Genomic DNA, 27338 nt, shown 5'->3' with positions numbered 1-27338 from the left:
CTAGGACCCCGGGGGCGCCGGGTCAGCGCTCTCCGCCGGCGGGAGGTGGCGCCAGTTTGCAGTGGGGCGGGAGCTGCTAGCAAAGGGTTGGGGGGAGGCGGGAGGATCGGGAAAGGCGGTCCTGACCGCCCTGCTCCGCCCGGGGGACCGCGCGGGGCCGACGGGTTTTCGGGGAGTGGGGGTCGGGCGCCCCCGGCTCTGCGTCTCTGCTGTTCGCAGCGCACTTCCCGTCGCGGGGCGGCTGAGGGCGCCGGCCGTCTCCCGGGGCGCGGCGTCCCGACGGGCACGTCGTAGCCGGGAGGAGAGAGCGCGCTTCCGCGGGGCACCGGGGAGGACACGCCGGGGACCGAGCTGGTGCGGCGGCGACGCCCGGAACGGGGCGAAGCGGGTCCCGGCGCGGACGCAGCCCGAGGGTCGGGGCGTGCAGACTGAGTGTGCGGACGCCTACNAAGCACAGCACCGCCTCCAGGCGCTGCAGGAAGAAACGCTGGAGGGGAAAGACCTGTGGGTCCCACATGCTTGAGGGACACAGGTGAACAGTTACTCTAAAATAGGGTCTGGAGCCCATGAGAAGGCTCTGGCTTTCGTCAGATATTCGAGGAGAGCGGATCCCGGGAGAGGAGAGCAAAGGACTGAACCTCAGGAACCTGGACAGCTGTTTGTGGTGTTGGCTAACCGGAAAAGCCTGGAAAGGAAACCGGAAAACGGAGAGCAGGTGTTAGAGGAGAGTGGGACAGAGAAATGTGCCAGAAGCTGAGATTAAGAGGGTGACTAAACCAATGGTAGCAATGACTTGCGAAAATGAAGTGAAGACAGGTTGCAGTGTGGGCTTGGAAATAGGGAGGCTTGGGGAGAGCAGGCAGCCAGGGAAAAGGACAGGCCCAGGGCCGGCTGAGAAGTAAAGCGGGTGAGGGCAAGTGTGGAGCCTAAGACCCCATGGGGGCTGAGATGGCATTTTAGTTGTCTTTGACTTCCCACAGCTGGCACAGGGTAGTTTGGGGGCTCAATTGTGCTGTTCTTTTAGGAATCGGTATAAAGAGAAGGGGAGAGCTGAGCTTCTTTCTGTCAACTTGTACAGACAGAGTAGACCAGAGAGAATAGCACTGAGGGATGGAGGAGTGAGCTGTGAACAAAAACAAGACCCTTGCAACAGAGACAAAGGAAAGGATGAAGGGTGGGAGAAGGGACAGGTTGTGGGTGTCCCACCTTTTGTTTCCTCTTGGGAAAGTGGAAAACAAGGTCATCTGCTAGAATGAGATGGTGGACAAATCGGGTGGGAATTAAGAGAATGACATCTTTTTTTTTTTTGATGTTTGTTCATTTTTGAGAGACAGAGTGTGAGTGGGAGAGGGGCAGAGAGAAAAAGGGAGACACAATCTGAAACAAGCCCCAGGCTCTGAGCTGTCAGCACAGAGCCCAACGCGGGGCTTGAACTCACTGACCACAGCATCATGACCTGAGCTGAAGTCGGAGGTTTAACCAACTGAACCATCCAAGTGCCCCCAAAAGAGTGACATCTTTTAAAAGTCAAATTGCTGGGGCACCTGGGTGGCACAGTAGGTTGAGCCTCCAACTTCGGCTCAGGTAATGATCCTGTGGTTTGTGAGATCAAACCCCACATCAGGCTCACTGCTGTCCGCCTGTCAGCACAGAGCCCGCTTCGGATCCTCTGTCCCCCTCTCTTTGCCCCTCCCCAGCTTGGGCTCTCCCAAAAACGAAATAAATTTTTTAAAAGGCAAGTTGCTAAGGTAATTAGGTGAGAGAAATGTGCAAAGACAAGTAATAGAAATGGCAAATTATTGAAAGTCATACAGATTTTGTAGGGTTGCAGATCTGCTGAATGACATTATTTTCTCTAGCAGTGATCAGCTGCCAGATAGCAGAGAGTGCTGAATGCCACCCTAAGGAGTTTGGGTTTATCTTCAAAGGCCAAAGGGTCCCAAGCCCTGCTCACTGGAATTTCCTACACATCTTCCCTAAAGCACAGATCTCCCAGAATCTCTGCCCAGAGATTTAGTGGGTGGTGAGGTCTGGAAATTTAATTTTAATTAGCTTCCTACTAATTCCCAAGTAGCCAGTTAAGTGATGGCAGACCCTGAAGATTTTTTTTTCAGTTTTATTGAGGTATAATTGACAAATAGGAATTATATAGATTTAAGGTGTCCAACTTGATATTTTGATGTATACGTTGTGAAATGATCACTACAACCAAGCTAATTAACATATTCATCACTTCACATGGTAGCCATTGTCTTTCTGCATGTGTGTGTTGAGAACAATTGAAATCTACCCTCAACAAATTTCAGGTATGCAATATGGTATTGTTAGCTGTAATTACCACACTGTACATAAGATCTCCAGAACCTATTCATCTTATATAACTGAAAATGTAAACCCTTTGACCAACATCTCCCCTTTCCACCTCCCCTTAGCCCCTAGTTACCACCATTCTACTCCCTACCTCTGAGTTTGACTATCTTAGATTACATATGTAAGTGAGATCATGCAGTATTTGTCTGTGTCTGCCTTATTTTAGCATAGTGTTAGCTATATAGCTAATTAGCATGTGTATTATGTATAATTATATATACAATATATATATTCATACATATATACAGTAGGTATATACTCAGAAATGAGGTTACTGGATCATATGGTAGTTCTATTTTTAATTTCTTGAGGACACTCCTTACTGTTTTCCATAATGGCTGTACCAATTTCCATCCCCACTCCCAGTGTACAAGAATTGCCTTTTGTCCACATCCTTGGCAACACATATCTTTTGTCTTTTGATAATAGCCCTTCTAACAGGTATGAGATGATATCTCTTCTCATTGTGAAGGAGCTTTCCTCCTATATTTTCTTCTGGGATTTTATGGTTTCAGCCTATGTGTAAGTCTTTAATCCGTTTTGAGTTGATTTTTATATATGGTGTGAGACAAGGGGCCAATTTCATTTTTCTGCATGTAGATACCCGATTTTCCCAGTAATATTTATTGAAGAGACTCTCCCCTGCTTTTGAAACTCCTGTTGAAGACCAATTGAACACAGATGCACTGATTTATTTCTGGACCCCGTATTCTGTTCCATTCACCTATATGTCGGTTTTTATACCAGTACCATTACTGTTTTTGATTACTTTGTAATCTGTTTTGAAATTAGGCAGGGCCTCTCTCCCATGGGGCTGCAGGGGGTCCCTTTTCTCCTCAGCCGGGGCTGGAGGACAAGCTCAGCCCTTGAGGATCATTGTGAGGGCTGCCACAAGCTGGCAGCCTTGTTTTCCTGCCTCAGACATCTGTGGTTGCTGGGAGCCTCCACTTGTTCTATACCAGACATGCCAGTCCCATAGCCAGACTAGGGTCTGAAGTGACAGCACTGGGCATGGGGCCTCTGGCTCTCATTAGAGAGTGCTAGGTTCTCATGAGCTGAACCTGGCCTGTGTTGCCCCAAAAATAGCTTGGCCCTTTGCCCCATAGGCAACACCTAACAAACACCTAAACAGGCAGTTATGTACAACAAAGATGCCTGTGAAGGAGTGGGGCCTCTCCCCTGGTCTCCTACTATACAACTGTTTTGGCCCCAGGGGATATTACTGGGAGAATAGAGGGTGCCCAAAAGTGGGGACTTCTGTTGTAGAAGGAGCATCTGAGGCTACCTAACTCAGAGAGAATCACCATTTTTCCCTACATGGATTAGCTTGGGTGCCAGCCAGGCTGTTCCATCCATCCACTCAGAGCTGTGTCTCCTGCCATAAGGTCCTGTACAAGATTGTGAGAGGTGGGGTGGTGAGGAAGAGCCATGAGTGGGTGCTGGAGAGTAAGGAGCAACACGGGTGTCAGGGCAAGGAGGTCAGACCTGGCACTGCCCATAAGCATAAGCCCCACTTGTAAGCAGTAACCTCTATCTAATTGAACAGTTCGGGCTCCACACAGTTGCAAGTGGGAAGTTTTCTGTGTTGAAGTGCCTACTTAATCAACTGACAAAATAATGTTTTAGAGAAGTTTTCAAGTTCTAACAGTTTTTCTTCACTAACAAAAGTTCTGAAAGCATCTTTTTTTGTCCTAAAAGCAAGAAACCACTTTCTGTGGAGAAAAATTAGGAAATGTGATGTTCTTGCTCAAAATTGTTTTGGCTACTTCGGGTCTTCTGTGTTTCCTGTGATGAAGATTATTTTTATTTCTTTTTTTTTTTTTAATGTTTTATTTTTTGAGAGAGAGAGAGACAGGGGAGGGTCAGAGAGAGAGGGAGACACAGAACCAAAGACAGGCTCCAGGCTCTGAGCTGTCAGCACAGAGCCCAACGTGGGGCTCGAACCCACGAACCGTGAGATCATGACCTGAGCCAAAGTCGGACGCTTAACCGACTGAGCCACCCAGGTGCCCTATTTTTTTATTTCTATAAAGAATTTCATTGGAATTGCATTGGAATTGCATTGAATCTGTATATCACCTTGAGTAGTGTGGACATTTTAACAATATCCTTCCAGACAAATATCATATGTTTGCACGTATAGGAGGATTAGGAGGAACTTAACGGAGGACCATGGGGGAGAAAAAGGGGGGAAATAGTGGGGGAGAGAGAGAGAGACAAACCATGAGAGAATCTTGAATACTGAGAACAAACTGAGGACTGATGGGTGTGGGGGGAGGAGGGGAGAAATGGGCATGGAGGAGGGCCCTTGTGGGGATGACCACTGGGTGTTATATGGAAACCAACTTGACAATAAACTATTTGTAAAATAAATACATAAATAAATAAATAAATAAATAAATAAATAAATAAATAACAATATCCTTCCAGTCCATGAGTATTGAGATCTTTTAACTTATCCGTGTCTGTTTGGATTTCTTTCATCAATGTTTTATAATTTTTGGTGTACAATTTTTTTTATCTTTTTGGTTAAGTTTATTCCTAGGTATTTTAGTTTTCTTTGTTGCCATGTGATTGTTTCCTTAATTTTCTTTTCAGAATAGTCTTGTTAGTATATGAAAACACCACTGGTTTTCATATGTTGATTTTGTGTCCTGCAACCTTCCTGGATTCATTTATTGGTTCTAACAGTTTTGTTGTTGTTGTTGAATCTTTGGAGTTTTCTACATACATAATCATGTCATCTGCAAACAAAGATAAATTTACTTCTTCCATTCTGTTTTGGATCATTTCTTTTTCTTGTCTAATTGCTCAGGCTAGGGTTTCCAGTACTAAACTGAATAGAAGTGGTAAGAGTGGGCATTGTTGCCTTACATCAGATCTTAAAAGTTTTCAGGGTTTCCTCATTGATCATGGTATAGGTTGTGGGCTTTTGCTATATGACCTTTATTGTGCTAAGTTCCTCCACCTCTATTTTGTTGATAGTATTTATCTCAAATGGATATTGTCAAGTGCTTTTTCTATATTCATCTATCATGAGATAATCGTGTTTATCTTTCATTCTTTTTTTAATGTTTATTTTTGAGAGAGAGAGAGACAGAGTGCGAGTTGGAGAGGGCAGAGAGAGGAGAAGACACAGAATCTGAAGCAGGCTCCAGGCTCTGAGCTGTCAGCACAGGCCCAACACAGAGCTTGAACTCTCAGACCATGAGATCATGACCCTAGCCAAAATCAGATGTTCAACCAACTGAGCCACCCAGGTACCCCTCTTTCACTCTGTTAATATGGTGTGTCATATTGATTGATTTGCCAATATGGAGCCATTTTTTTCATCCCACAGATAAATCCCACTTGATCATGGTGTGTAATCCTTTTAATGTGCTGTTGCATTAGTTTACTAATATTATATTGAGGATTTTAACATCAGTGTTCATTAGGGATATTGGCCTGTGGGTTTTCTTTTCTTGCATTGTCTTTGACTTTGGTATCAGGGTGATGCTAGGTTCATAAATGGTTTGAAAATGTTTCCTCTTCTATTTTTCAGAAGAGCTTTAGAAGGATTGGTATTAATTCTTCTTTGAGTGTTTGATAAAATTCACCCATGAAGCCTTCTGGTCCCAGTCTTTTTTTTTGTTGGGAGGTTCTTAATTATTCCTTCAGTTTTCTTATTTGTTATTGGTCTTTTCAGGCTTTCTATTTCTTCTTGATTCTATCTTGTTATTATCTAGTCGCTTTTCCATTTCTTCTAGGCTACCCAATTTGTTGGCATATAATTGTTCATAAAGTTCTCTATGATCTTGTTTATTTCTGTGGCATCCATTTAATGTTTCCTCTTTCACTTCTGATTTTATTTATTTCAGTCTTCTCTCTTTTTTCTTACTCTATTAAGGGCTTATCAATTTTTTAAATCTTTTCAAAAAATCAACTCTCAGTTTTGTTGATATCTATTCTATTATCTATTTGATTTATTTCCGCTCGAATCTTTATTATTTCTTTCTGCTAACTTGGAGTGTCATTAGTTCTTTTGTAGTTCCTTAAATTGTAAACTTAGGTTGTTTATTTGAGATCTTTCTTCTTTCTTCTTCGTCTTCTTCATCTCCTTCATCTTCTCCTTCTTCTCCATCTTCTTCTCCTTCTGCTAAAAATGTCCTTCTTAGTACTACTTTGGCTGCATCCCATAAGTTTTAGTACATTGTGTTTGCATTTTCCTTTTCTCAAGATATTTTTTTAATTCCCTTTTGACCAATTGTTGAAGAATGTGGTCTTTAATTTCCACATATTTGTGAATTTTCCCATTTTCTCACTGTTATTCAGTTCTAGTTTTATTCCATCATGATTGCAAAAGATACTTGATATGATTTTGATCTTCTTAAATTTGTTAAAACCTGTTTTTTGACCTAATATGTGGTTTGTTCTGGAGAATGTTCTGTGTATGCTTGAGAAGAATATATATTCTTATGCTGTTGGATGGAAAATACTGTGTGTATGTTTTAGGTCCATTTATTCTACACTGTTGTTTAACTCCACTGTTTATCGATTTTCTGTCTGGAAGTGCCACCCATTGAAAGTGTATTGAAGTCTCCTACAATTATTTATTGCCATCAATTTCTCCTTTCAGATCTGTCAGTACTTGTTATGTATACTTAGGTGCTCTGGTGTTGGGTACATTTATATTCACATGATATCTTCCTATTGGACTGGCCCTTTTATCTTAATGTAATGACCTTCTTTGTCTCTAAAGACAGTTTTTTACTTAAAGTCTGTTTAGTCTGCTGTATTTATAGCCATCCTTATTTTCTTTTGGTTATTATTTGCACAGAATATCTTCTTTTAATTCCTTCATTTCATCTTATGTGTATCTTTAAATCTAGAGTAAGTTTCTTATAGACAGCATATAGTTAGATCTTGGATTTTTTTTTATCCACTCAGTCATTCTATGTCTTTTCACTGAGGACTTAAGCAACTTGCATTTACAGTAACTATTGATTGGGAAGGATTTTTTAATTTTTATTTATGTATTTATTTACTTATTTATTTATTTTGAGAAAGAAACAGCACAAGTGGTGGAGGGACAGAGGGAGGGCAAGAGAGAGAATACCAAGTAGGCTCTTTGCTGTCAGCACAGAACCCAGTGCAGGGTTCGAACCCACTAACTGTGAAATCGTGACCTGAGCCAAAACTAAGAGTCTGATGCTTAACTGACAGAGTCACCCAGGCACACCAGGAAGGATTTAAATATTGCCATTTTGTTAACTGTTTTCTGTTTATCTTATAGTTCTTTGTTCCTCATTTTTTTTCTTTCTTTGTGTTCTTTTTTTTTTTTATTGATTGGCTTTAATTCTTTTCTCTTTTGTGTGGCTTCTGTAGGTATTCTCTTTGTAGTTACAATGGGGGTTATACAAAATATCTTCCAGTTATAACACTCTGTTTTAAGCTAATGACAACTCACCTTCACTTGCATACAAGTACTCTACACTTTTATCTCTCCCCTTTCCCCCACATTAGATGTTATTGATGTCACAATTTACATATATTTATATTGTATATCCATTAATGCAATTTTAGTTATAGTTACATTTAATGCTTTTGTCTCTTAATTTTTATACTACAATTAAGTGATTTGCTCACCATTGTTACAGTGATACAGCATTTCATATGTCTATATTTTCACCTTTACCAATATATTTCATACTTTAAGTTATTTTGCTGTTAGCATCCTTTCATTTCACCTCCTTCTAACATTTCTTATAAGGCAGATCTAGTGATGAAATCCCTCAGCATTTGTTTACCTGAGAAGGTCTTTATCTTCCCTTTATTTTTGAAGGACAGTTTTGCTGGATATAGCATTCTTAGTTGTCAGGGTTTGTTTTCTTTCAGCACTTTAAATTTATCATATCCCACTCTTTTTTGGCCTGTGGTGTTTCTGCTGAAAAATCTGATAGTTTTATTGAAATCAGTTTTTCTTCCTGCTGCTCTCAAAATTCTCTTTGCCTTTGCCTTTAATAATTTAATTATAATAGGCCTCAGCGTGGGTTTCTTTGTGTTCAACGTCTTTAATATTCTTTAGGCTTCTTGGATCTGAATCCCTATTTCCTTCCCCAGATTGGAAATTTTTAGCATTATTTCTTTGAATAAACTTTCTGCCTCTCCCTCTCTCACTCTCTCTCTTTCTTCTTCTTTGTCTTCATCTTCATCTTTGTCTTCTCCTCCTCCTCCTCCTTCTCCTCTTCCTCTTCCTTATCCTTTTTCTCCTCCTCCTCCTCTTCTTCTTCTCCTCTTCTTCCTCCCCTCCCTTCCTCCTCGTCCTCCATCTTCTTCCTCTGGAATTCCCATAATGCATGTATTGGTCCATTTGATGATATCTCAAGTCCCTTAAGCTATCTTCACTCTTTTCACTACTTTTTCTTTTGGCTCCCCTGACTAGATTATTTCCACTAACCCATTTTCAAGTTCATTGATTCTTTATTCTACTTGATCTAGTCTGCTATTGAACACCACTATTGAATTTTTCAGTTCAGTTATTATATTCTTCAGTTCTATGATTTGCATTTGGTAGTTTCAAATTTTTCTTTTTGTTGAAATTCTCACTTTGTTCATGCATTGCTCTCAATCTCAGTGATCTTAATCTTAATGACCATTATTTTGAATTCTTTGTGGGGTAAATCACATATCTCCATTTCATTAAGGTTGATTTCAAGAGATTTATCTGTTTTGTTTGAGACACATTTCTCTGTTTCTTCATTTTCCTTGACTCTGTGTCATGTCTGTGTATTAGACCAAACATTCACCTCTCCTAATCTTCATGGATTGGCCTCATACAGGACAAGACCCTTACCAATCAGCCCAGCCAAATATTCTGGGTGCTTTTCAAATTGTTATGTGTTTCCAAACCACTGTCTGTGTTCTTAGCAGCCATGAGGCTGTGACAAATGCCTGTATTCTCACTCAGATCACACACTGTCTGTTTGTTTGTTTTTAAGAAAGAGAGAAAGTGAGCAAGTATGAGCAGGAGAGAAGAGAGAGAGAGAGAGAGAGAGAGAGAGAGAGAATCCCAAGCAGGCTCTGCACTGCCAGCTCAGAACCTGATGTGGAACTGAAACCCATGAACCATGAGATCATGACCTGAGCTGAAATCAAGAGTCAGATGCTTAACTGACTGAGCCTTCCAGGTGTCCCCTAAGACCACACACTATTATGTCATTGTTTTTCTTTTTTTTTTTTAAGTATATAAGGAAGTTATATATATGTTTTTATGTTTTTTATTTCTGAGAGAGAGACAGCATGAGCAGGGGAGGATCAGAGAGAGAGAGAGACACAGAATCTGAAGTAGGCTCCAGGCTCCGATCTGGCTGTCAGCACAGAGCCCAACGTGGGGCTCAAACCCACAAACCATGAGATCATGACCTGAGCCAAAGTCATATACTTAACCGACAGAGCCACCCAGGTGCCCCTACATCATTGTTTTTCTCTCTGTGGTCCCTTGGGGCCTAATGAATGTCAAGCCCTGTCGTTCAAGGGACAGCCAAGCTCTCAGAGACTGGTGAGTTGGAAGCCAGTGTCTCCAGTAGCACCTGGAAAAGTTGGGAGGCTAGATATATAGTTCAGCTCCTTCTAGGGAGAGGCTGGAAGCTTCATTCCACTGTTGGAACAAGTCAGGGGAGGAGTTGTGGAAAGTGCCCACACCCCCATTCATGCTCCCAGGGAACTAGTGATTGCCTGCCCCATCAGCTCCTAGAAACAAGTAAGTTAAAGGCTAGACCCTTGGGCAGTAGTGAGAAAAGTCAGGATGCTGGTTGTGCAGTCTCACTCCTTCTGGGAGGAGCTAGGTGCTGGGCTTTATCACCAAAGTGAACTGGGGAAAAGGAACCATAGAAGGAGCCCATAGATGTATTTGAAACCACCACTTATTCTCTATAGTCCCCAGGATACTAGCAAATTCCAGACCCTGTCCTATGGACAGGCTAGTTAGGAGCCAGACCCTTACTCAACGTCTAAAAAAGCCAGTGTTATAGATGTCCAATCTAATTCCTTCCAGAGGGAAGTTAGGAGCTGGGTTTTATCAGATGCTCACTCTGTGCTGAGCCAGGAGAGGAACCACAGGAAGTGCTTATACACCCATTCAGTTTAGTTTTGTTATGATATTTTCTCACCCAGTATGCACAAAGCAAAAGTATCACACGGAACAATGGGCATAGGTATATTTACTGTACCTTTACCTGACCTGGATGCACCCTAGGATGTTTGTGCACAAAGTAGAAAAGAAGGAATTAAATTATTAAGGACATAGAAGCTCTGATTTGGGAAATTGCTCTGAATAGATTATTCTCTAGGGACACATGGACATTTTCTGCCCTCTGGAGGAAGGAAGGGTACTGGTGGCAGATGTCCAAAAGAAGTAACTGTACTGGACATCTGGAGGTCACAGGAAGTAGACATCAGCTTGGAAACTGACCTATGAACAGCACAGAAGATGAAGAAGGAAAAGATGGGACATCATAGAGAAATGCAGAGGCCCAGATACCACCTGATTATTTGTGGGATTCTTCAAGGAACCTGAGACGACATATTGCAGAAGAGGAAGTTAAAAACTAGAATTCCTACTGATGTAGCATATAGGGTCTCAGAATACTGAGTTTGGAGCTATCACTATAAATATGAAGATTTTTGATTTTTGTAGGGAAGACCAAAATATTTAAGTTATTTGAAGAATGAGTCATATCAAACTTGCTTAATTTCCTTTATTTTTTAATAAAATAAAGTTATTAGATTCGTATAACAAGATAATACCATTGCCTGTGTATTTAATTTTCAGAAATTATTTGAGCAAATTTTGTATCCTTTTCATCAAGATAAACATTGAAAAGGTAGGTCACCTCACAGCTTGTTATATATTCTTTTTCCAAAGACTATTATTACTCAGTGACTTACAGTTAAATTTTTTTTCTTTACAGTTAAAATTTCAGCTAAATGTGCGACAAAGTGCTGCCTTGTCTTTCTCCTATCCTTCTCAATCCTTATTATATAATTCAAGGTCATGAATATTCCATTTAGAGGTTTATTTCCATCTGTTCCACCTTTATCTATGAGCCTAATTATGTCATTTATATTTTAAACATCTAGAAATCAACTCTATGATGAAAATGTCTAAGAAATAATCTCACATGCCATTACCTTTTTTTTCTCTCTTTCCAATTCTTAGTCAAGCCTAAAGTGAACATCTCCCCCTTTGAAGAATGGATCCCTCCAGCACTTTGTCTACCACATGACAGATTTCTATCCAGGCCACATTCAACCCCACTAGTTCCTGAATGGACAGGAGAATAGCTAGAGTTATGTCCACCAACCTCTTCCATAATAAAGACTGGATCTTCCAGATCTTGGTGATGCTGGCAATGACCCTTCAGCAGGGAGATGTCTATACTCACCAAGTGGAGCATCCCAGCCTGGTTGGTCCTGTCACTGGAGTGGAGTGAGATTCCCTGATAACCATGTAGACCCTAAATTCTGGAAACAGGGTATGTTCTAGCACTGGGGTCCATTCATCTTGTCTTATGTGTCTATACACTGGGGTCATATCTTCTCCCATCTTTTTCTTAGAGAAACCCCTGCTAATAGTTCAGAGCTGGAGCAGCAGAGACTTGCCTGCTCTGACCTAGGGGATACTAAAGATTCATAGATCTCTGCTTTTGTCAGAAAACCTAGGAAACTCAGACACCTTCCTGAATTACCCTCACACATGGGAACTGTTCTCTGCTTTCAGCCTTTTAGCTTATCTGAGTGAGAGAGGCAACTACCAGAATTAGCATGTGTGCCCTTTTTGAAGTCACAGCCTAATTTCCAGAATTTGGAGGTCCTTTCTAAATTTCCTTCTTCTGAGTGCTGATGCATAGGGGCACATGTACCCCAATGTTCACAGCAGCACTTCCAACAATAGCCAAATCATGGAAAGAGCCTAAATGTCCATCAACTGATAAATGGATCAAGAAGATGTGGTTTATATATACAACGGAATACTACATGGCAATGAGAAAGAATGAAATCTGGCCATGTGTAGCAACATGGATGGAACTCGAGGGTGTTATGTTGAGTGAAATAAGTCAGGCAGAGGACAGATACCATATGATTTCACTTATAAGTGAAACAGGAGAAACTTAACAGACAACCATTGGGGAGGAGAAGGGGAGAAAATAGTTGGGGAGAGGGAGGGAGACAAACCATGAGAGACTCTTGAATACTGAGAACAAACTGAGGGCTGATGGGAGTGGAGGAGAGAGGAAGGGAAGGTGATGGGCATGGAGGAGGACACTTGTTGGGATGAGCACTGGGTGTTATATGGAGACCAATTTGACAATAAACTATAAAAAATAATAAAATAATAAATTTTTTAAAAATTAAAAAAATAAATTTCCTTCTTCTGCAAGGTGTGTACCTCTTGTGGCCCTCATATTGGTTCTACATATCAGGCTCCAGAATCTCAGTACCTGAAGGGGCTGCAGCAGGTAGAGGTGAGACTGCCACTGGGCCTCTGTTTCCCCAAGGCACACACATTCTGCCTAGAGAAACACTGGCTGGAACCTCGGGCTTGGTGCTGGGGCTCATCTCCCTTGTAGTAGGTAGCTTAGTGCATGTGGGGAACAAGAAAGGTAAGAAAACTTGAGAGGTGCCTGAGGTTTGGCTTTCCCCTGACTTATCCATTTTCCATGATAAGGAGCTGACACAGAAAAGCAATGCCAGAGAATTCTAGAGGCCCCTGAAATCAAATTGTCATGGAGGAAAAAAAATGGCCTGTGGGGAGAGAGAAATCTCCAGGCTGGAATCTTATCCCAACCAGGCACATGGGGTCTCCATGTACTTAGGTCATGCCTGAGTTCATTTAGTAATGGGTTAGTCTTCAACCAGCCAATGCCTTGATTTTCAGTGATGGGATCATGGTAATGGAGAGGAGATGGGAAAGTTCTTCTAATTGTCTAAGGTGCTTTTAATGGCTGAATTCATTCCCTCTTCTCCTTTCATTTTAATGTAATGAAGATCTTGAAAACTAGGTAATACTCTGCTTTGTTTTTCTTGATGGGTGGGTTGCAGAAAGTCCTTTCATTGCATTGTGACTCTGAGGTACCTACTAGGAAGAGGGTCTTCAACTTCATTCCTTCAATGAGTGTGGAAAATGAATGTTTCTTTGTTCCATTGATGCAGGAAGCCCAGAAAATCTTATTTTTCATCAGGCTAAGACTCAGTCTCTCACCAAAGTTTTCTTTCCTGAGACTTAGAGGAAGAGAGATAAGCAACCTGAGATAACTTTTCCTTTTACCTCAACAGGGTTCCTGATCTGACCCAAAGACCTGTATGTGCCCTGGAACAAGTATTTTTCCAGGTTTCCTCCATCCCAGAGGCTGGTTCTGGGACAGACTTCAGTCTCCGAAGAGGATGAAACTAATTTCTACAGTTATTCTCTTTGATTCCATGTACGCTTTCTCTCAGGAGGTACCTATCCAAGTTCCCTTCTTGTAGTTCCATAAGAAATAAAAAGCCAATGTTATTGTCTGTTTTCTCTTAAGAATATGCACACCAAATCATCTCTGCTGTTGCTTTTTTTGAGGATTTTGGTAAACAGTATGAGTTAGTGAAGAAGTTCATTGTTATGTATATATAAGGCAAGAAGGAAAACATGAAAAGGGGTATTCTAACTGCTGGGAAAGGCACCAAATTGGATATAGACCACCTCTGAATTCACGCTCTCTTTGCGCTGCCCCATATTTATGTTTTCCACCTTCATCCCTGTAGATCTGGGACCATCCTTAGTTACTCAAGGATGAGCCCACAGTGGATTTTGTGTTATACAACCTATGCTCATGCAGCACTGATTCAGCATATGATTCCAAAGAGCGTGTTTTACCATTACCACTCAGAAATCAAATTAGGATCAGAATTTTAAATTAGAAATATAATGTAATAAATGTAAGCCCTTTTGTTTGCATACCGTGATAAATAGTCCTTGACCAAACAAGGCTTAGCTTCTTTAATGCAGCTACATATCAAAGATACAGATTTATCTTTTAAATAAGTCTGTAGTCATCAGACTGACCAGGCCTCCCGTCCTAGTAATTTACTTGTGTTAAAATGTTCAAATCAATAGATGCAGTTCTCAATAGATGCAGTTCTCTTTTTTTAAACATAGATCTGCTTTTACAATCCAAAATGATTATGGGTTTTCTGTTTCATATGAAAATTATCCTGAACATCAAGATAGGGTCTAAGTGTTCCTTCTTGCATAAAGTATGGAGTATTACCTCCTGAGGCACATACTGAGCTCTCAGAAGATCTAGGACACAACAAGATGGAACCTCCTCTCTCCCTGGGTCCTTACAAGTAGCTCCGGCATCTTGTTTGCCAGTGGACCCCTGCCCCGTCAGTTCCCACTGCCTGTTCCTCTCACGCTGCTCCCTTCCCATCATGCCCTGCATAAGACCAGCTTCTCCCATTTCCAAGAGATTCGGAGGCTGAAAGTGCAGACCAAGGAGTGCTTGCTGGGGTCTGCAGAAAGGATGGGATGATTCAATGAGGGAGCCCAGAAAGAGCTGCCCTAGGCGTGATAAACCAATCGCGACTCTGATAACCCGTTAGGTGAGCGCACTGCTTCGTTTAGTCCTCATAAATCAGGGATGAATTTTTCTTTTCCTTATCTACTTCAGATGTATCTGCAGTGGCCACTGTGAGCCAGACAATAAGGAGAAAATGAGGCCGTGCAGGGCAGGGTGGAGCTCTGAATCCAGGACTTATATCCCTAGCTGGTGGAGGGAGAGGAGGTGGAAGTGAAATGGCTCAGTGGGGCTCCGCCAACCAGAAAAAAGGAGAAGGGACATCTTGGTGGCTGGGAAAGAGGCTAGAACCGACATTGCCCTGAAAGTCCCAACCAGGGTGGGGGTCAGGAATAAGAGGAAGAAAATCAAAATGGAGACATCATAATCACTTTCCTAGGGTTAATTGGAAATATGTCTTGGGAATTGATCCTTGAGTATTTTTTATTTGTAGTGACTTCTGTGAATGGGTAATTTTTTTCATGTGCAAGGCTCTGTTTCAAGAGATTCACAAATAAGTGAGTATTATCCCAATTAGATTTCCCAATAAACCAGTGACATAGGCTCCATAATAATCTCCATTCTACCTGAGAGGGAACTAGTAACAGTGGGCTAAAAAAAAAGAGGAACACATATCAGGAACCACATATAAATTTGTTTGTAGGGGATCATTTGGTGTTTGTTTAAAAGTTCACTACCACTACTCCCCCCCCAAAAATATTGAAGCAGTGCAGGGCAGGGTGCATTTCAAAATATTGAAATGCAGAGAAAGGATGGACCATGGGGTTTAATGGTAGGGAATCTAATCCCTCTAGATCTTCAACACACTGCTTAGGACTTGCTCCATCCCAAAACACATCCATGCAAGGGGGATGGTGTTCCATAGTGTTCCATGGTTCTCCAACTGAAACACATACATCCATAGTCCCATATTTTGCTCCAGCCCCAAGGACCTGGTAGGTGACGTGACCTTAATTGACAATTGAGATTCAGATATCAATAAACTGGCTAACATACTGGGATCTGTAAAGGTGTTTGCAGATGCCCCTGAAAAAATATGGGGGGAATAAAATAAAGCCTGGTGTATCAGAAGGTGCAGGTGTATCAGAAGGGCGGGTATATCAGAAGACTTTATACCATGTATGACTTGATATAAAGACATTGAGTCACAAAGGCCTTAACAGCTTTATTATGGGAAACTCCTGCAAAACAGTGTGTCTACTGGAAGATGGGTCTTTTTGTATGCCTAGAGGAAGACAGGAGTGCTGAAGGTCAGAGTCCAGAAGTGGTCAGAATCCTGGGTGAAGTAAAAGGAGGGTGATCAAAGGAGATTAGCAATGGGATGGACATGAGAGGAATAGTTCAGGGTAAATCAGCCCCACAGTGACACCAACCATATTCTGCCCTCTACTCCATGCTATAGGCTAGGGAAGTACATTCTCTAGTCCTGACAGGCTCAGAAACCGCAGTAACTACGTCCACATTACAGGACCAGGATATGTGCTCCTAGGGAATTAAAGATAGAGAGACCAGGGGAAGGCCCTAGAATCATAAAGAAGGTACCAGAGATGTCTAGCACACTCAGGTATTTCTTAGTCCTTGGGATTACTCTGACAGGATGCTCTATAGGGAGGAGTCTATAGACCAGGGCCTATAGACTATCCCATGTGGGAACCAAATTGTCACCATATGTCAAATTTCAGCATTTATTGAGTACTTCCTATACTTCAGGCCCTTTTCAGGGGCTGAGTGCAAGTAGAATCACAGACAAGCAGGAATTGGAAGGGTGTTTGGGGACATCCATCATTGGTGCTGAGGAACACAGAGATTCATAGACACTGGAGCTTTAAAGTAGATCTGATGATGGGGACTCTCCTATGTCCTCTTCTGCCACATAAAGGTTGTCACCTGCAATAGAACAAGCAATGGGGTTAGGACTCCTGGTTTAGCACTGAATTCTCCATCCCTTTACTCCTGACTCTTTCATTTTCTTTCTTCATCAGCCTCTCAGGAGAAGGTGGTCTTCCCAGCAGATGTTGCAGCTACCAGAGGGGGACCAATGAGAAGTCAAAGGACACCCTGAGAAGATGTCATTTCACTCTCTCCAGCTCTCCGCAGTCCACATTCTCTGAAACTCCTGAGACAGTGAGGCCCAGCAATGAGATGATGAAAGTCGGAGGTAGGAGTTGGGCACGGCATGTAAAGCTGCTCTTTAAAGGGGCCCCAATAGGGGCACCTGGGTGGCTTAGTTGGTTAAGCGTCCAACTTTCGCTTAGGTCATGATCTCGCGGTTCGTGGGTTCGAGCCCCGCATCGGGCTCTGTGCTGACTGCCAGCTCAGAGCCTGGAGCCTGTTTCAGTCTGTGTCTCCCTCTCTCTCCGACCCTCCCCTGCTCACGCTGTCTCTCTCTCTCTCTCTCTCTCTCCTAGAAATAAATAAAAAACATTAAAAAATTAAAAAAAAACACAACAAAGGGGCGCCAATAATCCTTCAATACCGGCCGGGTGGATACTTACCTTAGTTGCCAGATTATAAACATCTAACATCATTAGCTACTTCCTCCTTTCTGAAACTTCTGCTCCCTTGACTTAGGTGATGAAATATTCTTCTAACCTTCCTGCCACTCTGCTTCTTTGAAGTCTCTCTGAACACTTTCTTACATTTTTTGTAATCAAAATAAGATAGGAGGTGCTGATGTACATATCATGGGGTATCTAGCTTTCACTCATGCTACATGTCCAGTGTGCCATCAGGGTAGCTCTGCTAATTATAGTTACTCAGGGAGATGGACTAAGAGACCTTCTTCGACACCTGCCCCCATAAGTTCCCAAGCAGAGTGAAGGACCATAGTGAATCATACACTGGCTCTTAATGATCCTTCCTGGAAATAACATGTCACTTCTCACATTTTGTTATCCAAAGCGAATCACATGGCTGCATCTAATTTCAAAAGAGTTGGAATCTTTGGAGGTAGCAAAGTATTCAATAAGTACACATTAAATAAATAATATATTACTCACGTACCAGACACCTGTATAGAGGACCTACTTTGTACAAGCAACTATGCTAAGCCCTGTGAGTAAAAGGAGCTTCCAGCTCCTAAAAGGTTTACAAACTACCTACTGACCTAAAGAGGGCGTCTGGGGTGTTGGCAATGTTCTGTCTTAACCTAGGTACTAGTTACATGGGTGTTCACTTGATAATCATTGGCTGTGCCTTACTGTTTTGTGTATTTCTTACATATGTCTGCCAGTTCACAAGAAAAGGGTTTAAAAAGAGAGGTAAAGGAGAATATTGATAATTTGAGGCAAAATCAAGAAACCAATGAATCAAACAGAACTATTGAGTTTTAAGAATGGTTAGAATAAAGAATATTTAGATGAAACAACTGGTGTCATGTCTGCAACTGGAGAATAATTAATAAAGAAGAGGCCCAACAAAGGAATGCTCTCAAGGACAATATGAAAGATTAGGGGCGCCTGGGTGGCTCAGTAGGTTAAGCATCCGACTTCGGCTTAGGTCATGATCTCACGGTTCGTGGGTTCGAGCCCCGCATTGGGCTCTGTGCTGACAGCCAGCTCAGAGCCTGGAGCCTGTTTCAGATTCTGTGTCTCCCTCTCTCTCTGGCCCTCGCCTGATCACACTGTCTCTATCTCTCTCTCAAAAATAAATAAAACATTAAAAAAATTAAAGACAATATGAAAGATTAAACAATAGGAAATCTAAAATAAAAACGATGAGACATGAAATATAGAAACTAACATTCTGGCATCTGGATAATTAGACACCTAGAAAGTAGGGGAAATAGTAAAGAGAGATGAAATGTCTGAATAAAATATTTCTAGGCTTTATAGAAAGATGAAATCACTTTGACATGGTGCATTGATGACAAATAGATTTTTAAAAAACACATCTCTTTTAAAAACACACATATCTAAATACATTATAAGGCAACTGTAAGAACTTCAAAGACAAAAAGAAAATTCTCAACACTTGCAGAGAGAGAAGTTGCACCTATAGAAGAACAAGAGCAGAGGCACCTGGGTGGCTCAGTCAATTAAGTGTCCGACTTTGGCTCAGGTCATGATCTCACAGTCTGAGTTTGAGCCCCTGCATCAGGCTCTGTTCTGACAGTTCAGAGCCTGGAGTCTGGTTCAGATTCAGGTTCTGTGTGCCTCTCTCTCTGCCTCCTCCGCTCATGCGCGCTCTCTCTCAAAAATAAATAAATAAATATTTTAAAAAAAATTTTTTTAAGTAGTACCTAGGAAAAAATGTCTAGCTTTTAAACAAATGTTACCAGGAAAGAAATCCTGAAAACAAATGTGCTAATCATTTGCATTAAGAGAATGGAAAAGTAGAAAAACAGCAAAAGAAAAAAAAAATGTAAATGATAGAGACAAGGGCAGAATTCAGTGTGCTAGAAAAAAAAAACAGGGAAGATAAACAAAATCAAAGTTTGATTCAACAGAAAGTTTAAAGAGGTTGGTAAAGCCATTTGGCAACACCGTTAATGAAAATGTAGGAGATTCACAGTGAAAAGGAGAAACAACTCTCTATACACATTTTTAAATGAAAAGGACTTGTTATGATCAACTCTATTCCAATAAATCTGAAAATTTAGGTTAGATGGATACATTTCTAGAAAGACATAAATGTCAAAACTACAGGCAGGAATAGAAACCTGAAAATAGAGTAATGAGCATCAAAGATGGGCTTGGGAAGCAAAGAATACCTTCCCAACTTCCCTGTCCTAATGTGCCAGCTAGGGCATTTCAAAAACAAATCATTCCTCTCTTATACATGTTGTTCTAGAACACAGAAAAGGAGCAAAACTTTCCAAATCATTTTCTGAAGCTGGTGCATCTTTATTTTCAGAACCAGCTAAGGGAAGTACATGAGAAGAAAATTATGGATTAATGTCAACCATGTCATTGAATCCAACAGTGTACTACAAGCATCATTCATTTTGATCAAATAAGATTTATCCCAAGATAGTGTCAAATGTCTGACCATTAGATTATTTTATTGTAATCTAAGTGCCAGACATTAAGCTTTTGATTGCCAAGGCATTCATGTCAAAGACATCCATCAAAAAGACACATGTTGTCTGATACACAACTAGATAAAGAGCCAGGTGGCCCCTGCCCTAAGATTCCCCTTTTATAAATCCATAGGTGACCTAGATAATGCACCACTTGTGTGACCCTGCTTTTCCCTTCCTGCACTTTAATTCCAGCTCTTATTATGTATTAAATTCACCAATAGAGTGAGCCTGTGAAATCAGAGGCACCACTTCCTCAACTCCAGTAATGGCAGATCCCCAGGTCTCTCCTTCTCCCCAAACCTCACTGTGTGGCTCTGGGCTGCCAAGTGCCTTCCAGGACTTGTGAGTAATAAATTAATAAATCTTGGGTTGTTTTCAAAGTTTCATGATGGTTGTTGCTGAGGAGTGTCTTGCAGTCATAAGAACCACAAGGGCCAGTTGAGCCACAACATTGGTTCCTGTTTGGGGAAAGTCTGTGGGGACTTGCTACAGGTAGTAGGGACCCAGGCAAGTGCCCCTAGGCATTCCTAGCTGATCACCATCATTACTTTATATCAATAGGCTGAGACCACACAAAACACCTAGGAATGCCACGTGAAGTTTCAATATCAGAAAATCTATAATATGACCCAAAAGTCAATAAACCAAAAAAGAACATTCATATTAATTTCAAATGACTTCAACTCAGTAATTGCACAAACAGAATTTGATCAATTTTACCACATAGGAAAGATTATAAACCAAAAATCTATAGCAAATATATCTATGGAGAAATAAAATGCATTTCCTTTGAGATTATGCAAAAGGTAGGATGTCCTTTATTATTACAAATGTTTAACATAGTATTGAAGGTTCTAGCTATCACTAAGACAGCAGAAGAAAATCAAGGCTATGAAGATTGTAAGGGAGAGATAAAATGGCTGTAAATGACATAATCTACATATTGCAAAAGACTGAGCCTCTGGAACCCCAATGCCCAAGTTCAAATCCAGACTCTGTACCTATAAAGCTGTGTGACTTTGGACAGATTCCTTCACCCTCCTCATGTCTGCTTCCCACTCTATATGATGGAGAAATAATGGTACCAACCTCTAAACATAAGTGAAAACATAAAAAGCTTATAGAATAGCGCTTAGTAAATAGTAAGCAACTCAACTGATGTTCTTTATCATTGTATTGTTTTAATCTAGGTCAGTGATTCTGAAATGCAAAGTTTTCAAGGAACTCCTGTTAAAGTGTTTTTCCTTCCCTCCCACTACCCATACCATGTTGCCTCCTCTTTTGCACTGTGTCCCTAGTACCCCCAGCTCTGGGATGACTCACCAGGGCCTCTGCACCCAGGGATGCTGTAGGGCCACCTGGTCTTCAGAATTATGGTGCCAGTGATGATGCCCACCACGCCCACCACCAGGCCCAGGGCACAGACCACAGTCTCCATTGTCCCAGGCATCTCAATCGGCTCCTGGGCCTCTGGTGCACAGAGGAAAACTGGAGTTAGAAAGTGCAGAGAGCAGGAGCTGGCCTCAGGTTTGGGGGTATGAAGAATTAGAAACAATGAGATCACCGGTGAAATTTGGATAAAGTGGAAATAAAACACATGGAATTAAGGAAAGCAGATACTGTGGAAAGATGGATCCTAGATATAAAGATGGTGTCAGTACAATGCTGGCAAAGGGTGGGGGCTCCATACCCCAGTGCTGAAGGAGAGGCTGGTCCAGACCCCAGTGTCCCACCTTGCAGTCATAGACATCTTCGGCCATGGGAATGAAGGTCAAGTAGTGGAACTTGTGGAACCTGAATTCTGTGCTGGGCAGGAAGATGCTCTCAGCTATACCTCTGGTGACTATCTGCCCATTATGCAGCCATGTGACATTGAGCACAGGCGGGAAGAACTTGTCCACATGGCAGATGAAGGTGTTGGGCTGTCCAAGCTCCACAGGCTCCTTGGGAAACACAGCCACCTCAGGAGGCTCTGAGAAGGGACAGGACCTGGTGAATCTGCTGCCTTTGACTGAATCTCAAAGGACCCCACCACTCCAGCACCTATATTCTCCCAGTTAGGGGCCACCTCCCTCAGGCTGACCCTTTGCTCCCCCCACACACAGGCTTCCAGGTCAGTCATAGCTTCCCAACTCTTGACTGGCCTCCCTCAGCCCAGCCTTTTTCTTGAATAAGAAGAAAGTGTCTCCTTTGATGACATAAGCACCCAGCTTTGTAAGCTGAATATTGCTTGCTCATGGGGAGAGGTTCATTCATGAGTGGGCATCTAGGTCTCCCATTCTCTATGCAGCATATGGGCCCTCCCATCCCTGCAGTTGGGCAGTAGAGAAATAAGCAAGAGCAAGCAGTACCATTTGTGGCCCTGGTGTGGTTGGACCGTTGAATCAGGGTGTTCAAGTTCTTCTTTGCCATGACAATGTTGCCAATACCCCTCCAAGCATCAAAGTTGAAGGCATGAATAAACTCTGGCAAATGCCAGATGGTCTCCTTCTTATCCAGGTCCACATAGAACTGCTCATCTTCATCAAACTCAAACATATACTCCCCAGAGGGTGTGAGTGTCTGGACAAACTCGACATACGTTGACACGTGGCCCACTGCATGAAGAGGAAGAAGCGAGATCGGAGAACAGGTGACTATGTAAGGCAGTAAACAGAACACAGGAAGCAAGGAGATAAGGAAATAGTAATAACATGAATGAAGAACACAGAAAATGAGAACTGCAAACTGAAAGAAAAGAAATAGGAAGAAACAATGAGAGAAATGACTTACTGAAAATTCAGTTTGTTTCCCTTTATTCTCAAAAATTTAAGCATCTATCACTCCAGTACAAGAATCATGACACTGGACATAATAATAAGGTAATATTTATGGAGGACTTATTATGCATTCAATTTATTCTTTGCAACTTCATGCCCCAGGTAAAGCATTCTTTTGTATATTAGGGACCTGTCCATAGAGGTTAAATAACAAGCCCAAGGTAGCACGATTCCTGGTAGAAGAAAGATTGGATTGAATCATCCTCTCCACTCACACCCACAACATCTCAGAATCCTTGCAGGAGCAGACATATAAAGTTAATGATAAAGTCCCAGAAGGGAGAGTGGAATAAAAATCTTCCAGAGTGGAAAGTTTTTTAAATTGTGAAGGAAATGAAAAGATGTCCAGAGTCTTAGTGTTACTTACAGACTTTTAGTTACTTTTTTGGCTTTAGAATAAAATGGTAGGTCATGTAACTTTGTCCACAATGCTTTTATTTAAGGCATATTAAATTTTCAAGTATCATTCACACAACATTCACAAATGTCCTTGTTGACTTTATGTTTTTAAGGGTAGTTTCCACTGGAAATAGAAGTTGTTGCATTTGAAACACCTATGGGATAGCATCTTAGTTTCACCTGATGTGTAAGAAAGAGCAAAAGATTGACAACAACAAAAAATATATTAGTATTACAGTAGAACAATAAAAATGAGGCAGTTTGGGGCTGAGAAAAGGAAAGGAATTAGGAGGAAGTGACACTCTGGGGCTCACTGGTCTAACTCCAGAATCAAAGATTCAAAGATTTGCCCTCCAGCTCCAACATGAGAAGAACTAATCCTCTTCTTATATGCTTCTAGTGACAGGATCCACTGTGCATTGTGAAGTAAATTATACTCTTACAGATGTTTCCTTTCATTCAGTCAAAAAGGACTTTACTGTGAATTTTCACTTTCTAGGCACTAAAGCTATAACTCAAATGACATGGTCTTTGTCCTCAAGTTGTTTGAGATCCAAAGAATGAGAGAGACAAAGACAATTAGTATATATGTGGTCATCACTATGTGTTATCACAGGGTATACACAGGTGCTGCTTGGGAGCAAATGGAGAGCATTAAAATGCGATTGAAGTAAGGCTTCCTAAAGATGGTCTTTATATGAGGTTAGCCAAGCAGAGACGGAGAGAAGCGGTGTCTCTAGCAGGAAACATAGGAGCAGAGAGGCATGGGACTTCTTGGAGGACTGTAGGTCCTTGGATATGACTAGAGCTCAGAGGGTGTGGAGGGCTATGTTGGGATCTGACTTGTATGATAATTGCAGGTGTTTGAATTTGATCCAGAGACCCTGGAAAATAATTAAAGGGTCTTAAGAGAGTAACACAATCAGATTTGTACTTGAAAGTGGCAGCCGGAGAGATGATGGGTTGGAGGAGGCTCATTTGTAAGCAAGACAAGTAGGACTCTTCAGCAATTGGGTGACAAGTGATGAAGGTGTAGATGGGGCAGTAACATAGGGTAAGAATAAGAGAGGATGAGTGCGAATGGCATTGAAGAGATGAGAAGCCACAGGAATCTGTAAATGCTGTGGTGGAAACAGGGATACGAAGGAGTCCAGAATACCCAAGCAATATGGAGAATTGTGGCATCAGTGACTGAAAAAGTAACGAAGGACAAGAAAGTGATTGAGAGAAGATAAAATGTTCTTCTGGGGACATAATGGGTTTGAATTTCTGGGTGACCAAGTGGAGTTGATTTGAGGGCAGTTAAAATAATGGATGGATCTCAGGCTAGACTGGGCTAGTGACCTAGACTAGGAGTCCTCATGGTAGATGAAGTTATAAGCTTGGATTGGGTCACCCAAGATGTGTACAAAGTCATCATAGCAGGGTCAGAGTGTGTGATCTTGTGTCCTAGCAAATACGACATTCAAAAAGGGGGCTGGAGGCACCTGGCTGGCTCAGTCAAAGGAGCATGTGACTCTTGATCTCGGGGTCATGAGTTCAAGCCCCATGTTGGGTGTAGAGATCACTTAAATAAATGTTTTTAAAAAGAAGCTGCAAAGGAGAGGACTAATGAGTAGGAAGAAAACAAAGAGGAAGTGTGCACCTCAAGACAAAGAACAAGAGAAAAATTCCAGGAAGGAGGAAGTGGTCACATTACAAATATTACTAATGACACAGGTAAGATACACATGGAGAAGTGACCACTGGTTTTGGTTGTAGGGAGGCTACTAATGGCCTCACTGAGAGCAGCATCAGAGATGTGAGGAGACAAAAGAGAGAATGCAGTGGGCTGAGGACTGAGAGAAACAGAGGAAAGTCCAAAGCAGACATTGCAGACTCCAATTTCAAGAAGTTTACCTCTGAAATTTAAAACAGAGAGAGATTCTTCACACTGTGACATGGGGCTCATGAGACGTCTCTTATATCTCAGCCTTTTCATTTCCAGAATGAGAATAATAAATGCACTCCTGTAAAAGTTGTTGTGAAAATGAAATGAGAGTTGGCATTTGCTCAGTATTCAATAAACAAAGGTTCTTACTGCTGTCAGAAAGAAAAAAAGCAAAAGACCTCATATAGTAGGAAGAAGAAGGAAGAGAAATAGGAGAGAAAACAGCACCTGTGGGCTACAAATCTCCTTATAGTCTACACCCTCTCTGGCCCACCAGAGCACTCACCCCTGATGGCCCCAGTTCCATGGGAGCTCAGAAGGCCAGCCAGGGAGATGACTTGCAGGATCATGACTTGGGTCTGTCTCCTTATGTCTTTAAGGTGCATCTGCAGTGACTGTTGTGAGCCAGACAGTGAGGAGAAAATGAGGCAGTGCACGGCAAGGTGGAGCTCTGAATCCAGAACTTATTTCCCTATTCTGTTGAGGACGAAAGGGTGGAGGTGAAACAACTCAACCAAAAAATGTCATAAGGGGCATCTCTGGCTGGGGAAGAAAATGAGAGAACCACTGGGAGAGGAAGTGGGAGAGCTGTCAGATCCAAGGTGGCTCGGAAAGTCCCAACCTATGTGGGATTTGGGAATAAGAGAAAGAAAACTATAAAAGAGACATCATAACCATCTTCCTCTTTGCCTGGATGGCTCAGTCAATACAGCATGCTACTCTTAATCTCAGAGTTGTGAGTTCAAGCCCCTCGTTGGACATGGGATCCTACTTAAAGCTCTCTCCACGGTGAACACCCTCCCCCTTGCATGGACATGTTCCGGAACAGTACAAGTCCTAAGCAGTGTGTTAACCATTTAGAGGGTTAGACTATCCATCGCAGAACTCAGAATTAGTCCTGGGAGCTGTACAAGCAGTCACACAAAGCGTGTGGTGTGTATTTTCTCCTCTCAGCGGTTCTGTAGATCTTAGAAGCAGAAAGAGGATTGACTAAGGGTCTCTGGGTTATAGTAGCAGATAAAGCATGGAAGTAACTGTACCACTTTATACAAATTATTTGGCCTTTCTGGGCCACAGTTTCTTCATTTTTGAAATGGAGATGGTGGCACTGTGTATCAGTAATTAATTCTGTGAGGGTGACATGGAAGCATCCATATAAAATGCTTTAGAAACTTACAGATCTGAGAGCTTTGAATAGACCAATGAAGTTATCAAAGGCCATCCTCTTTTTTCTCAGTTCAATATGCGTATATATTTTGGTAACTTTTAAACACCAAACAATCCAACAACCAATACAGCTGGTTCCTGAAATACACTCCCTCAGAACACACAACCTAAAAAGACAATGACAAAACAAATATAATTTCCAATAAATGTATTAAGTACTTAAAGTATTGATGAACTGAGTAAAAGCAGATAAAATTATTTAAGTTTTCTATTAGGAAATTGTTTCTGATGCATTATAGCAAAATGGTCAGGCACAGGCTTCAAAAACCTGTTTCTGCTACTTCCTGCCTTTTTTTAAAGCCCACTGTGACTTATTTCTTCTCATGAAGAATGGAAATTATTATGCCATTGGCTTATTGTGAAATCTAATTGGGACGTGATACTCAGAATTTGTGAATCTCTTAAAACAGGCTTGCATGTAGTCAGGGATCAAGAAATGTTAATTATTATAATGCAGGACTGGTTCAAAGCTCATGAGATTCTTTATCAAATACAATGTATTATTTGATCCACTAGTATAAATTCTTTAGTTTTACCAATAACACCAGAGTAACTTTCTGTAGCACTCTCCTTTAGTGTGGTTCCAAACCCCTCTATAAAAAAAAAAAACAGCACATCAGGGAAAGATGTAATGTAATTAGACTTACTGTGAAATGATTAGGGAAATTGTCAGTAACAGCAACATTTAAATAAAGCTGCCTTATATTACCACATTCTATATGAAGAAGAAATAAAAGAGTAATAATTAGAAATGAAACAATTAAGGGGTGCTTGGGTGGCTCAGTAGGTTAAGCATCCAACTTCAGCTCAGGTCATGATCTCACGATTTGTGTGTTCAAGCCCCTCACTGGGCTCTGTGCTGACAGCCTGCTTAGAGCTTGGAGCCTCCTTCAGATTCTGTATCTCCCTCTCTCTCTGATCCTTGCCTGTTCACCCAGTCTCTCTCTCTCAGAAATAAATTTTAAAAAAAACAT

General features: G+C 41.6%; 1 protein-coding gene and 1 non-coding gene across 2 annotated transcripts; one reads left to right on the top strand and one right to left on the bottom strand.

Moving 5' to 3' along the window:
* LOC144224021 (HLA class II histocompatibility antigen, DP alpha 1 chain-like) lies at positions 1-25487 on the bottom strand. The gene is given in 7 exon segments (XM_077754828.1): positions 1-444; positions 545-685; positions 21327-21338; positions 21341-21459; positions 21680-21961; positions 22341-22586; positions 25424-25487. Coding segments are annotated over 7 exon segments (1308 nt in total).
* On the top strand, positions 3167-3297 carry LOC144224097 (small Cajal body-specific RNA 20). The gene has a single exon (XR_013332906.1).
* Positions 25488-27338: the final 1851 nt, after the last annotated feature.

Source organism: Crocuta crocuta, unplaced genomic scaffold, assembly GCF_008692635.1.
Source record: "Crocuta crocuta isolate KB4526 unplaced genomic scaffold, BGI_CrCroc_1.0 scaffold132, whole genome shotgun sequence".
Taxonomy (NCBI): Eukaryota; Metazoa; Chordata; class Mammalia; order Carnivora; family Hyaenidae; genus Crocuta; species Crocuta crocuta.
This window is presented reverse-complemented; position numbering and strand designations above follow the sequence as displayed.